Source organism: Neoarius graeffei, chromosome 28 (genome assembly GCF_027579695.1).
Source record: "Neoarius graeffei isolate fNeoGra1 chromosome 28, fNeoGra1.pri, whole genome shotgun sequence".
Taxonomy (NCBI): domain Eukaryota; kingdom Metazoa; phylum Chordata; class Actinopteri; order Siluriformes; family Ariidae; genus Neoarius; species Neoarius graeffei.
The window spans coordinates 8,784,170-8,799,271 of record NC_083596.1 but is presented as its reverse complement, the minus strand read 5'-3'; the positions used below and the strand labels follow the sequence as shown (position 1 = coordinate 8,799,271).

General features: G+C 41.4%; 1 protein-coding gene across 2 annotated transcripts in view; it reads left to right on the top strand.

Moving 5' to 3' along the window:
• The window catches only part of tek (TEK tyrosine kinase, endothelial), a 59,040-nt gene extending 44,913 nt beyond the window's left edge, over positions 1 to 14,127 (top strand). For both annotated transcript variants that reach the window (XM_060913431.1, XM_060913430.1), the window contains exons 16-23: positions 3,218 to 3,328; positions 3,574 to 3,764; positions 9,364 to 9,477; positions 9,584 to 9,654; positions 9,783 to 9,823; positions 11,794 to 11,890; positions 11,965 to 12,064; positions 13,636 to 14,127. In XM_060913431.1, the coding sequence (XP_060769414.1) occupies positions 3,218 to 3,328; positions 3,574 to 3,764; positions 9,364 to 9,477; positions 9,584 to 9,654; positions 9,783 to 9,823; positions 11,794 to 11,890; positions 11,965 to 12,064; positions 13,636 to 13,710 (800 nt within the window). In that variant the 3' untranslated portion in view covers positions 13,711 to 14,127. The remainder of the gene's footprint in view (positions 1 to 3,217; positions 3,329 to 3,573; positions 3,765 to 9,363; positions 9,478 to 9,583; positions 9,655 to 9,782; positions 9,824 to 11,793; positions 11,891 to 11,964; positions 12,065 to 13,635) is intronic.
• Positions 14,128 to 15,102: the final 975 nt, after the last annotated feature.

Below are 15,102 nucleotides of genomic sequence, written 5' to 3'. Positions count from 1 at the left end.
GACCGGACAATGAGAGAGAAATGGGAGCGCTTGGTCTACACAGGCTGTGCACTGAAACCGTGCAAAGCTTGCGCAGCCTGCTAGCGCTTCCGCAGGTAACGTCACGAATCTGGCTCCAGACTCCTTTGGGATTTTTCCAGATGCATTTTGTTATTTTATTTTTTTCTGCTGTAGACAGATGGCCTTGTGCAAAATTACCCTTCTGGATGAGTGTGTAAAGGGACATACTTTCATATAAAAAAACAAAACAAACTTGGTCCAGAATATGCACTTTAAGGGGTAAAGAGTTAAATGACAATGAGCCAGTGGTCACCCCTCCCCCTTATTCCACCAGCAAATCAGGTAGCACTTTTCTCATTCATAAAGCCAGTTCTCAAGCCGTGAGTGGAGATACTCAAATGAAGGGGCGGGATTATTCTAATGAGCTCTTCTTGTGACATAGAAAGAGGAGTCGAATGTGAACGGCTTGTTTTCTGAAATAGGCAGCACAAAAGTAACTAGTCTTATTTCAGACTTTGCGGATCGATAGGCTCCAGATACCCAAATACTTTTTCGTTTATGAAATGTTTAATACTATTTCAAAAGTCTTTTTCTACTTGGGAATGAAAAAAGTACATTAATGTAGCTGTGATTAAGATATGACTGATACCAATGTGGGGTATAAGTAATAAGTGTATGCAAAGTTTTAACACCATTATGATTAGACAGGGAGTAACTTGAAATATGCTACAAGGGATTTAAATCCTTTTTCACATCAAACTTTCCAAGCGAACATGAAAGAAAATGGTGTTTTTGTTTTTATAAATCATTCTGGGGAACTATATTTGTTTTATTAAAGTGAAAATGCCAAAGTATCAGAGGTGGACAAAGTACCCAACTTCATTACTTAAGTCAAAGTACAGATCCCGCTGGTCAAATGTTACTCCGATACAAGTGAAAGTTGTACAGTCAAATTTTTACTCAAGTAGGGGAGAGCGGGGTAAGATGAGCCAGGGGGTAAGATGAGCCACCCCCTGTTTCTAAGAAACAGTAAACAAATGTGACCATGTGACCACATTCAAAGGGGGGCGGGACCATTTACTTACACTTGTGGAGAGGAGCACCACATGTCAAACTAGGTGAGGGAGATATTTATAAAAATGTGTTTTTGTGCTTTCTAAGTCAATTCCATGTTTGTCCACAGTGAAGATGATTTAGAGAAGACAAAAGTAGAATAATATTTAGACACATTAGGGTTAAGTTAGTGGCTTTCTAAGCTATGATATGAATGCTCATCTCATCTCATTATCTCTAGCCGCTTTATCCTTCTACAGGGTCGCAGGCAAGCTGGAGCCTATCCCAGCTGACTACGGGCGAAAGGCGGGGTACACCCTGGACAAGTCGCCAGGTCATCACAGGGCTGACACATAGACACAGACAACCATTCACACTCACATTCACACCTACGGTCAATTTAGAGTCACCAGTTAACCTAACCTGCATGTCTTTGGACTGTGGGGGAAACCGGAGCACCTGGAGGAAACCCACGCGGACAACATGCAAACTCCACACAGAAAGGCCCTCGCCGGCCCCGGGGCTCGAACCCAGGACCTTCTTGCTGTGAGGCGACAGCGCTAACCACTACACCACCGTGCCGCCCGATATGAATGCTAATAAAAATAATTTTGATTAGCTTAATCCCCTTTATTAGCATTTTTCTACAAAATGGTGGCCACGGGGTAAGATGAGCCATTAGATGTGGGGCAAGTTGAGCCACTGGCTCAACTTACCCCATTGGTGGCTGAGCTTACCCAATATGGATGACACTTAAGTTTTCACATTTACTGGTCATATATGACAACAACAACAACAAATAAACAAACAAATAAATAACATGTTAATATAAATAATATGTTTAAAAGGTTTTTAATAAATAAAATAATGCTCTCTGTTATTACAGGTGTGCATGATGTGCATGATCTACGCATATCTCTCTCTCTATCCATCTATCTAACCCTCCCTATCCCATCTCGTTCTATCACCTCTCTCTTCATCTCCCCTTCTCTATGCAACGGCCCTATCCCCCACTTGATTGACTTGACTTGATTCATTGATTGCATTTCTAATAATAAAAGTTGTTTACTTTGTTAACCTAACATGTTTTGTGTTGGCTCAATTTACCCCACACAGTGGCTCATCTTACCCCATGCATGGGGTAAGTTGAGCCACTTGACATTTTTTTTTCAAGAGGTAATATCACTCTAACCATAAGAGCTTATCAATTATTTTTTGCTCATATAGTAACAGTACACTTTGAAATTTGGTATGGTGTGTAGACTGGAAGCAAAAATGGCTTTAACATGTAGTTATGATGAAAAATGTAAAAAGTGGCTCATCTTACCCCGCTCTCCCCTACTTGCTTTTAAAAATACTTAAATATTAAAAGTACATTTTCTGTCAGTGCATTGTTGTATTATTGCCACACCACTTACAAAACCTAATGCCTCTGAAGCAACCGACTGGATTTACAAAATGAACACATGCTGTACATCATGGTGGCTTAACGTTAAGCTAGCTAGTCAGTGAAACTCCACCTGACATGCTAGCAAACGCTTTTCAAACTCAAACTCACACTGGGTAGCGAACGTTACTAGAAAAGAAAGAGTTCTACATTCTGTTTATTTGGCAGGATTCTGCTAAAACATATTTCTGAAAGGACTTCAGATAAGTTCACGTTATTCATGTTAGCATAACTCCGTTTTTACATGCTAACTAACGGTGTCCAAGTTAACTAGCTATGTGTAAACGTTAGCCGTGGACAAGGCTACGGCAACTTGATGGGCAAATCCATAGAAAGTCATTTGACTAACCAGACTGCATAGCTATTGCAACATTATCGCTGGCTCTAAAAGCACAGACAACTTCATTGCAAGCTTTCTCTTGGAATAAAACTTTTACAGACCTCAATATGCTTCTGCTGGTTGGACGGTGAGTTTTTGTAGGCCGTGATGTGGTTCGTTTTAGGCGAACAAAGCAAACATTTAAAATGAAATGAGTCTTTAATCTTTTCAGAAAACTGAAATATGGGTTCATGGGGCAGGAGTGCGTGTGTTCTCCAGAAGAACCGTCTTGTTCCATTCTGCCATCAAGTTTCTGGCATGTCAGGATGGCGTTTCTCTCTCTCTCTCTCTCTCTTTTTTCCCCCAAACACTTACCTAAAAACTCTTCCATTCCCCAGAATATGCTTCCAAAGATGATCACAGAGACTTTGCAGGTGAGCTGGAGGTGCTGTGTAAACTTGGACATCACCCCAACATCATTAACCTGCTGGGAGCCTGCGAGCACCGAGGTGTGTATCCGTCGCTTTTCAGGGTCCAAGCGCTGTTCCTTTTCCCATCTTCTGCTTTATATTTCTTGAAAATGTTTGGCACCTGAGCAGTCAGTTCTAGCCTTTCACTTTGTTGTGATGTGATGTCCAGCGTGATCTCCAACTAAACACTGGGGTTGCAGAAAGTGCTAGTTTGAGTCATGAAACAATGAATTACCTGAAAGTTGATGAAGTCTAACAACAGCCAAACTCTGCATCTCTTTCAGGTTATTTGTATCTGGCTATCGAGTATGCTCCTCATGGCAACCTGCTGGATTTCCTCAGGAAAAGTCGTGTGCTGGAAACAGACCCAGCTTTTGCTATTGCTAACAGCACGGCCTCCACGCTCTCCTCCCAGCAGCTGCTACACTTTGCCGCGGACGTGGCTCGAGGCATGGACTACCTCAGCCAGAAACAGGTCAGCAATATTCTTAGAAATAATCAGATTCTCTGAAAAACATGCCGTCTTTACACTTAATTATTCCACAAAATTGAGTCGAGCTATGTGGTGCCGCTTTGGCTAGAGTCCATGTACGACAAGATTGAGTGGAATAACGGCTTTATTCTCTCCACATTCACTGGATTTTGAGAAACAGAGCATTTTTCTTTTAATTTTTTGCAAATTTGATAAATAAAAACTTTATACAAAGCGTCCGACAAATAATTTCCGCTTAGAATGTAAACAAACCGGCGGACATGACAGGATCAATTTGTGAAAAATGCAATAATAATAATAATCTCATCTCATTATCTCTAGCCGCTTTATCCTTCTACAGGGTCGCAGGCAAGCTGGAGCCTATCCCAGCTGACTACGGGCGAAAGGCGGGGTACACCCTGGACAAGTCGCCAGGTCATCACAGGGCTGACACACAGACACAGACAACCATTCACACTCACATTCACACCTACGCTCAATTTAGAGTCACCAGTTAACCTAACCTGCATGTCTTTGGACTGTGGGGGAAACCGGAGCACCCGGAGGAAACCCACGCGGACACGGGGAGAACATGCAAACTCCGCACAGAAAGGCCCTCGCCGGCCCCGGGGCTCGAACCCGGACGTTCTTGCTGTGAGGCGACAGCGCTAACCACTACACCACCGTGCCACCCTTAATAATAATAATAATAATAATAATTCTTGAAAAATAAAAAGATATGTTCTTACCATCAAATCATTTCATTCCATATTTTGTTCCCTTTTTTTGTATTTTTGGGGTTTTGTTTTCAAGAAGAGTTTTTTTATTTTGTCCTCGGTTGGTTCAGCAACACATTCCGCCATTTTGTTTTTCTGTATTCACGGTATATGAGCTGATATCCTAGTAGTAGAGCAGCCAATCAGAGCGCGCGATTGCTCATATCCAGTGAATACGGAGAGAATAATAAAAGATATTTGCATGTTCTTGGCTGTGATGTGTGTGTGTGTGTGTGTGTGTGTGTGTGTGTGCAAAAAACACAGGAAAGAATTTCCATATGAGAATAAGGTGTTGAATTCTGTCCATACATGACTATATGATGCAAACTGACAACTACAGCTGACACTTTAACAAAAAAAAGAGAAATGTAAAATGATGTAACGTCTTAGTAAAGCAATTCATATGTAGTTTTATCCAAATTTCTAGCACAAGTCAGTAGAAATTCTGATTACCTGCTGCTTTCTGGAAAGTTTCCTGATCATCATCATCATCATCCTCATCATGTGCAATCAGACCAAACTCACAACTACAAACTCTACCCTCTGAAAAAAATAATCCTGTCTCTAAAAAGATTAACTAACTTTAAAGAACAAAAAGAAGTTTTGCGTAAATGTTTATGAACTGCAACAACTGCCTTTAGACTTCCATTATATAGGCATGGAATAATTCACCCAATTCACAATTCAATTTGATTCGATTCATGATATCAGGTTTACGATTTGATTTTTCCCATTACATTTTTTTCATTCACCCAATGCAATTTCATTTCCCCCCCCACAAAACTTCATCATCGTAATCAGACTGCTGTCTAGATAAACGACACAATGCTCCGTCATAGGGGCCTATCAGACATTGCCCGAGCTAATTCCTCAGTCTCTGGATAGAGTATCAGGGAACATTAAAGATCTAATTCCTCTTTTTGGGCACGGTAATCTCCACAGAAGTTTCCAGTTTCCGTTTCCGGTTGAGAGTAAGCTGTGCACATTCTAGCTGCCGCTTCTCACTTGAGCTTTTTATTTTATTTTCCCTTTTGTTTTTCTTTTTTGTGTAGTTTGATGTTGGTTTTTTGTTCGAGTGTTTTGTCCGCCGGTTATGGCGTAGCTCCGGACCCAGTTTTGGGTGTCGGTTCCCTCCAGGCCTCGGTTTGCCATTGGTGATGCCTGTGCTCCTCACTATGGACTGCAGTGAGCTTGTTGCTCTTTTTAACATCTGGGTTGTCCAGCGGTGCTTTTGTGCTTGGCGCGGTGTTGCGGCGGCTGTGCAGGCAGCGCGAGAATATCTTCGTGCACCTTTTGGTGGGACTGTGGCAGCTACACCATTGGAATGACATCCTGACCTTCTTTTGGTGGACTTTTTCCCCCCCGAATTGTAAAGCAACCTTGGGTATGAGAAAGGCGCTATATAAATTCAACTGATTATTATGATTATTATTATTATTATAGCATAACATTGGAGATGATTTGATCTTTTGTTTGGAAACAATGGCCGACGAAGCCAGCTCTCCTTTATGCCACTGTTCTAGAGATGAACAGGACTTCACCACAGATCACAGTTTTGGTTGGGTGGTCTTTCCAGGATAGGTTTTGGACCCGCATTAGCAGTCTTATGCATGCACCATCAAGGCATTTTTCAAGTTCTTTACTAATGGTCCATGTTTCAGCACCATAAAAGTAAACTACTGTACTTTCAACACCGTCTCAAGAGGCTAATCTTGGTAGATTTGGCGATGTCTGTCTGCCATACATGATTAAATCTGTTGCATGCGGCCCATGTTTGACCCTTTCTTGATATAAAGTCCTTTTTACTGTCAGCAACAAAAGCTCCAAGATATTTAAAGTCATTCACTGACCTCTTTTATAACAGCACCATCTCTTGAGCGGATTGGATTGTGGTCCCCGTCTTCATTTATAGCCATGCATTCATTTTCCTCATCACTAACAATAATTATTTTCCCACATTTGTAAAGGTTAGAGTAAAATATATATATGTTATTTACCAGCTGGGAAGTCCGTATGGTGAAATACTGTGACCGAGGTCTTGAACGTACTGACCAACGCCCTCTGGGCTGAGGTCAGTATTCAAGGCCGAGGTCACGGTATTTCACCATATGGACCGACCTTAAGCTGGTAAATAATATATTTATTTTTTTCTTTACCAAATTCTAACAGAAAACGAGAGCGCCCGAAAGGGAAAACCGAGCCGAGCCGCCATTTTGAATCCTCATTCACGGCTGTAATGCAAATTGCTTCCTCCTCGGTATACAAGTGCACTTCGATGGCAGGAAAAAAACTACATTTTGTTGCCTATGTAGTCCCCTATTTATACAAAATTGAGTCATTCAGGATTCAGCCATGTTTTTGCTCAGCGTTAGCAACAGTTACAGGTTTTTAGCTTTCTCCTGAAATGTTTTCTTTTATTTCTTCTTCCTCAGGGTAGTAAAATTTGCTTTCGCTGTGAAGACAGTCGTTATCGCTATCCATGCTGTAAAATTAATGCTATTCTCCTGAGAAATGCTGGCAAAAATGTATAAGCTTTTTGATAATCTTATAAATAAATCTTATAAAAAAAAGATAAATGTTTAAAAAATTCTATGTTTGTTGTTGTTGTGAACGACCGAGTCGCCAGAGGTCCGTAACCGGGGTCCGTACCATAGGATACAGACCCGTTCGCCAGCCAATCAGAGCGCAGGATTTGGACCGCGAAAAACATAAAATAACTTATTAACGAAAATATTCATTTCATTAAAAATGACCAAAATATGCATTTTCTTACTAAATTTATGCATATTTGTACTCCCTTCATTTGCTTCTCTTTTCTTTATCTTTCAAGAGCCTGTAAAAAGAAAACTTCGATTTCTTGTTAAATCTATTGGTACAGCTAATCACACAGCGTGTCCTTTCAAGTTTATATATATTTTTTGCGACATTAGAGCTGGGTTACTTCCGCCAAGAGTGAAGTCATGTGCATTCCTGCAATTGTATATGTTATTTAGACAGCCCTCTACCATCTAAACAACACAATTATGGCTAGGAAAAAGTAAGAGATTACACAGCCTGATAATAATCGCAATGCATTGAAATTTTTTTTATTTCATTTATTTGAATCATAAATGTGTATCACGATTTATCATCGCATGCCTAATAAAAAGTGAACATTTTCAGTTCTCACCAGGCCTGGAATTTTGTCATTTTTGGGGCAAGGCCACTTGGCCTTTTGTGCTGTCAATTTTTTGAGGGCACGAAGGCCAAAAGTCAGGGCACCAAGGCCATAAAATAAAACAATGATTTTAAGTTCACATCTATAATGAATTTAATTTAAGGACTAATGACTCTTCTGAGGAAGATTGGAGTCTCAGTCGAAAGTATCAAGCAGGTAAAGAAACATCTCCTACACTATTATGTCTGAAGATAAGAAAATATTGAACACATCTAAACTTATCAATCCATCACTCACTTCAAAAATTGTAAAACTTATTAAACCTATATTCTCCCATAATTTTTGTTCAATTGACACCGAATGTGCAAGAGCATCTTCAGACTGTACTACTATGCAGATTTTTGATTAATCAAAATTGAGCCTGGAGTACAAATGTTTGACTGTAAATGGAACGTATGCTAGCATGCAGGCTACTGATTAACCCATAAGAGCCCAGACCGATTTCTCAATCAAGGAAAATTATTGAGGAAATAAAATGAACTAAATAGACAACAAAGAAAACATTTCTGACCTTTTATTTTTTAAAATAGCACTTTCATGTCTCAAGATCTGAAATATTAAATTGCAAATTTGCAGAACACTGCAACACTATTACACTGTTAACCCGAAAGTGCATTCTATACAAACAGTTTGAATAAATACCACTTTTAAAGATTAGTTTTATTGCATTACTTAAACAGTATGAGTATATGAAGAGTATATGAGACAGTCATTGGGTTACTCATTTTTGTAATTAAAACAAACTTAAACTATCATGTTTTACCTCAGGCCACAGTGCTGCCCTGTTGTGATCGGCTCAAAACTCAAGACAAGTCTGTGCTTGTCCGTTGACGGCTACAGAGGAAGTTGCGCCATTTTCTAATTTACACAGAGCAATTTAAGGTCTTTGCACTTTTGACAGCAAGCTAATTAGCATTTGTTACCAGCTACAGTCGGTACTCAGCACGTTAAAAGTGGGTCAACGTTGTAACGACATAACGTTACTGTACAAGCAATGCTTATTTAACGGTAACAAACTTAAGCCCTATATGTTGAAATTCCTATCTTATTCGTTCGTTAATTTATCACACAGTCTTACCTCAGTCGACCTCTTCCCTCCTTCTGTGAAAATTCAACGTCTCAGACGCGGACACGAGTGGGCGGGGGATGCGTTTGATTAAGTCTCCTGGTTGGCTGGTGATAGATTGGCGTCATTATAGCACGTCGGAGCGGTTCATGCCAGGCTCGAGTCCGATCCACCACTGATGAGTTGCCCAATAAGAATCCAGAATGTCATCAAAAGGCGTATTTTTTCTCAATAGACGCAGGTGATGTTAAAGCCTATTGGCAGTCATGAGGCAGACTACAAAACCGCAAAGCATCAAGGCCACTGTGGCCTTACGGCAGATATTTTTTTCCAAGGGCACAAGGCCAAATTGAGAGCGCACGAGGGTCATGGGCCTCGTGGCCCTCATGAAATTCCTGCCCTGGTTCTCACTATAAGGAAATGTGCCAAAATGATTGCCTGTTCTGATCACACTTGCGTTATGTTACGTGCTATAAATAAAGATTAGGTTGAAATACTAAACATGAGAGTGTTCCTTTAAAGAGAATAAATTGTGTGTTGTAGTTCATCCACAGAGATTTAGCAGCCAGAAACATCCTGGTGGGTGAAAACTTCGTGGCAAAGATTGCCGACTTTGGGCTCTCGCGAGGACAAGAGGTGTACGTGAAGAAGACCATGGTAATGTCTTGTTAAAGATTTAAACTCATAAGGATAGCGATATCATTGCTTATAACATATAGAGCTGAATGGAGTTGAACGAATTGATGGTGTTTTATGTGCACAGGGCCGATTACCTGTGCGATGGATGGCCATCGAATCTCTCAACTACAGTGTGTATACAACCAACAGTGATGTGTAAGATACTCCAGAGCCTTCTAGCAGAGAATGTAGTCATGATAATGAAAATAATTCAGACCTTTTATACAGTAATAGAGATTGAAATGGGTCTTTCTTTCTTTTCTCCCTCTCTCTTTCTCCTTTAGGTGGTCATATGGCGTGCTTCTCTGGGAGGTGGTGAGTTTAGGTGTGTTCATACTGAGAGATATGAGAGATCTGTGATGTTGAGAAAACAAGACTTTTAAATCATTTCCCAAATAATAGGACCAAGGACAGTGACAAATATGGAATAAAACACTACATGGTGTGCTGTTAGAGGAAAATAATCAATGCTTAATATTTTCCTTATAAGAGGACACCCTGAAGTGCTTTATTCAGTGCTGTTGAATTCTCCAATCTGACCGGTCAGAATGATGGTGATTTGTTCACTGATCTTTCTAGTATCTCAGTAACATGACGCGCTGTGTCATTTTGTCTTGAAATGCAACTTTAAATGGATAAAAAAAGTAAGGTGCATCTTTAATAAATACAGATTTGTAGCGTTGGCAGATTGCAGTCATGTAAAAGTAATAAAACACTTCAGGGTAGTAACAGGATCACACCACCCTGCTGTTGATTGTTTTCCGATAACAGCATGCCCTGTTACTTTTTATTCTATCCACGTTCACTGGATATGAGCAATCGCGCACTCTGATTGGCTACTCTGCTACTAGGATATCAGCTCATATACCGTGAGTAGAGAAAAACAAAATGGCGGAGCGTGTTACTGAACCAACCGAGGACGAAATAAAAACTACTCGAAAACAAAACCCCAAAAATACACAAAATATGGAATGAAAGTATTTAATGGTTAGAATGTATCTTTTTTAATTTAATTTTTCAAGAATTATTATTTTCGCTGCATTTTTCACAAATTTCGCCGGTTTGTTTCCATTCTTCATCTTTAATCATTAAAATTTGTTGAATTTTTTTTAGACTGGTTCAAAAGCTCAAAGTTGTTTGAAAAGTACAGAACTGAAATGTCCAAGGAAAAATTAAATAACTGTCTAAAGCAATTCTAAACGGGCGGCACGGTGGTGTAGTGGTTAGCACTGTCGCCTCACAGCAAGAAGGTCTGGGTTCGAGCCCTGTGGCCGGCGAGGGCCTTTCTGTGTGGAGTTTGCATGTTCTCCCCGTGTCCGCGTGGGTTTCCTCCGGGTGCTCCGGTTTCCCCCACAGTCCAAAGACATGCAGGTTAGGTTAACTGGTGACTCTAAATTGACCGTAGGTGTGAGTGTGAATGGTTGTCTGTGTCTATGTGTCAGCCCTGTGATGACCTGGCGACTTGTCCAGGGTGAACCCCGCCTTTCGCCCGTAGTCAGCTGGGATAGGATCCAGCTTGCCTGCGACCCTGTAGAAGGATAAAGCGGCTAGAGATAATGAGATGAGATGAGCAATTCTAAAGCTCGGCACGACAGCAAGACGGCACTTTCTACAAAAACAAAACAAAACACTTAAGTCAATCCGTGCAGCCATCGACAGGTTTTTAAGAAGTCCAAGTAAGCGGAAATGATTTTGTCGGACGTTTTGTATAAAGCTTTTATTTATTGAATTTGCAAAAAATAAAAATAGTCTGTTTCTCAAAATCCTGCGAACGTGGATAGAATAAAACAGTTATTCCACTCAATCTCATCATACATGGATTATAGCTATCAGCTCACGTATGACTTGATTTCATGGAATAACTTAAATATGCGTTATATTGGCAAAAGTTTGCGGACACCTAACAAACATCACACCAATATCCAGGTTTAGGTCTGGAATTTATGTCTCGGCTGAGGTGTGGGAGACTCGGAACATCAGTGGACCATGTCTTCATGGAGCTTGCTTTGTGCACAGGGGCACTGTCATGCTGGAGCAGATTCAGTTCCAGCGAAGAGAAATTGTAATTCTATGGCATACAAAGACATCGTATACAATTTGTGGAACAGTTTGGAGAAGAAAGACATATGGGTGTGATGGTCAGGTCAGGGGTTCACTAACTTTTGGCCATATCGTGTATAACACGTATAAAAACAGGACAGCCTCTTGTTCCTTCCATACTCTTGCTAAAGGTAAATATTTTTATTAATATGTATTATCAGTGATGGTGTGAATACTGATTTCTTTGATCTCTAGGCGGGACGCCGTACTGCGGCATGACCTGCGCTGAGCTTTATGAGAAACTGCCTCAGGGTTATCGCCTGGAGAAACCACTCAACTGTGATGACGAAGTGTAAGTGCGTTTCAGACGTTCATCTTACCTCATCCAGCGTGTTAATAATGAGTGTTCCGTGTGGCTTTTTGTAGCTATGAGCTGATGAGGCAGTGCTGGAGAGAGAAGCCTTACGAGAGACCGTCGTTCGCTCAGATCCTGGTGTCGCTCAACCGCATGCTGGAGGAGAGAAAGGTGAAGCAGCGGCACACAAACGAGGATACTCTTCAACTCATTTTGGCACAGAATACAAAGCTGGACATGATTATTTTCCTATAACAGCATGCTCTGGAGAGTTTTATTCCTCTTACACCAAAGCAATTGTGTTATATATTAATTAAACTAGATAGAACTCAACGCCAGCAGCGTCGATGGGGACGCCTCCGCCTGGTAGACTACACGCCTTATTAAGTTGTGATTTGGGGATGGACATTTGACCTCACAGTAATCTTGACCTGTGACCTTTTAACCTCAAAATCTAATCAGTTTATCTTTGCCCCAAAGCGCACAAATGGTGAAAGTTTGGTGAAATTCCTTTCATTAGTCTTTGAGATATGGTGTTCACAAAGTTTGGGGATGGACATTTGACCTCACAGTAATCTTGACCTGTGACCTTTTAACCTCAAAATCTAATCAGTTCATGTTTGTCCCCAAATGCAAAAATGGTGAAAGTTTGGTGAAATTCCTTTCATCTGCCTTGGAGATATTGTGTTCACAAGGTTTTCGGACAGACATTTGACCTCACAGTGACTTTGACCTTAGACCTTTTAACCTCAAAATCTAATCAGTTCATGTTTGTCCCAAAGCGCACAAATGGTGAAAGTTTGGTGAAATTCCTTTCATTAGTCTTTGAGATATCGCGTTCACAAGGTTTCGGGACGGACGCACGCACGCACGCACGGACGGACGCACAAACAGACAACCCGAAAACATAATGCCTCCTAAACCTTAAGGTGGCGAAGGCATAAAAACCACACACACAATGACTTTTTGTTAAAAATTAATTTATAATTGTCTATTAATGCTATGGAATATCCGCAAAACAACTTGGATCCTGGTAGCAATTATGTTATAATAGCTTTAGATAGTAATTTCCTAGGGCGGCACGGTAGTGTAGTGGTTAGCGCTGTCGCCTCACAGCAAGAAGGTCCGGGTTCGAGCCCCGGGGCCGGCGAGGGCCTTTCTGTGCGGAGTTTGCATGTTCTCCCCGTGTCCGCGTGGGTTTCCTCCGGGTGCTCCGGTTTCCCCCACAGTCCAAAGACATGCAGGTTAGGTTAACTGGTGACTCTAAATTGAGCGTAGGTGTGAATGTGAGTGTGAATGGTTGTCTGTGTCTATGTGTCAGCCCTGTGATGACCTGGCGACTTGTCCAGGGTGTACCCCGCCTTTCGCCCGTAGTCAGCTGGGATAGGCTCCAGCTTGCCTGCGACCCTGTAGAACAGGATAAAGCGGCTAGAGATAATGAGATGAGATGAGATGAGATGAGATGCGTCGGACTCAAGTACTACAAGCCTGGTTATATGTCTTTGTTTGACCTGTCTGGCTGGATTAAAGAAAGAAAAAAAATAATTTCCCTTTAATCTTAGCCTATGTGGAGCATCTGCTATGACTGAGTTGTTGCTATAGAAACGGTAATGTAATTGAAAAGCTGCTGTTCTAGAAAATAAATCAAGCAGGAGCACGAGTTTAAGAAGCCATGAGTTAGCCTAACGGTTAGTTATTAAAACTAACCTCTCTCATTCATCCGCTCTCCTCTCTTTTCACAGACGTATGTGAACACGACGCTGTATGAGAAATTCACCTACGCAGGAATCGACTGCTCTGCCGAAGAGGCCGGCTGATTCGCCTCCCTGTGCGCCTGCGTCGCTGTTCAGTCTGCGCAGCGGACATGCATCATAAAGTTTATGCAATCCTGTGATCAGGATTCACGGACTAGAAATCCTTTTTTGCACACATTGTGTCTTCCTTTCTTTTTTACTGTGATTACTTATGTAACGAAGTATCAGATCATACATCTGTGTATTCACATTTGTGTAGTGTTGGGATGCTGAGTGAGTGAGTGAGTGAGTGAGCGAGCGAGCGAGCGAGCAGTTCTGCAGTATGAAAACTACCCAAACTGTAAATGTGTGTTCAAAATCCTAAGCTGGACGTGGCAGCCATTTTGAAAGTTTTGGTTGCTGTATATTGGGCATTGTGCAAACATGTTGGATAACTTTCAATGGCTTTTAAAGGACTAATAAAAACATATTGTTGTGAAATGCTGTCACTTGGGTCAGAGGATTGGGAAATACCGCAACGCAACAGCTTCTAAGAATGGTAGTTTTTGCAAGCAGTGAATGTTCAAATGATACTAAAATCATCCTCTGCTTCCTTTATTTAAGGAGAACTGAAATCATTTTTAAACTTGCTTTATTTCTTAATTAACGTGCTATTCAATTACGTTTTCAGTTTTAGTAACCTTATATCGTGACTCGTATTGGCAGCTAATTGCACTTAAATATTATACAGTAGGGGCGGCACGGTGGTGTAGTGGTTAGCGCTGTCGCCTCACAGCAAGAAGGTCCGGGTTCGAGCCCCGGGGCCGGTGAGGGCCTTTCTGTGTGGAGTTTGCATGTTCTCCCCGTGTCCGCGTGGGTTTCCTCCGGGTGCTCCGGTTTCCCCCACAGTCCAAAGACATGCAGGTTAGGTTAACTGGTGACTCTAAATTGACCGTAGGTGTGAATGTGAGTGTGAATGGTTGTCTGTGTCTATGTTTCAGCCCTGTGATGACCTGGCGACTTGTCCAGGGTGTACCCCGCCTCTTGCCCATAGTCAGCTGGGATAGGCTCCAGCTTGCCTGCGACCCTGTAGAAGGATAAAGCGGCTAGAGATAATGAGATGTTATTATACAGTACTTATCGGCCTATTCGGTGTTTAGCCATGTTGAATTTAGTTCGTTTGGTCCATGGTAGGCGTCGCTTATCCGTGCGATCTTCACGAGACTTGTGCGAGACTTCGAAACGTGAAGTGTCAGCCAGGTGTCAGCGCCGCCATTTTTAAAACTGTTTTCCAAACGAAATATTGCACAAAAACGAGTTTAAATGATGATTACTGCCTACTTTTTTCAAACTTTCCTGATTGCTATCAAAACAAACAAAACTTCCGGCTTGATTACGTCAGCATTCGAAAGAGGGCGCGCGCGTCTTTTGACGACATTGGCAGATGTTGGTTACTTTGATTTCTGCTGTACATTT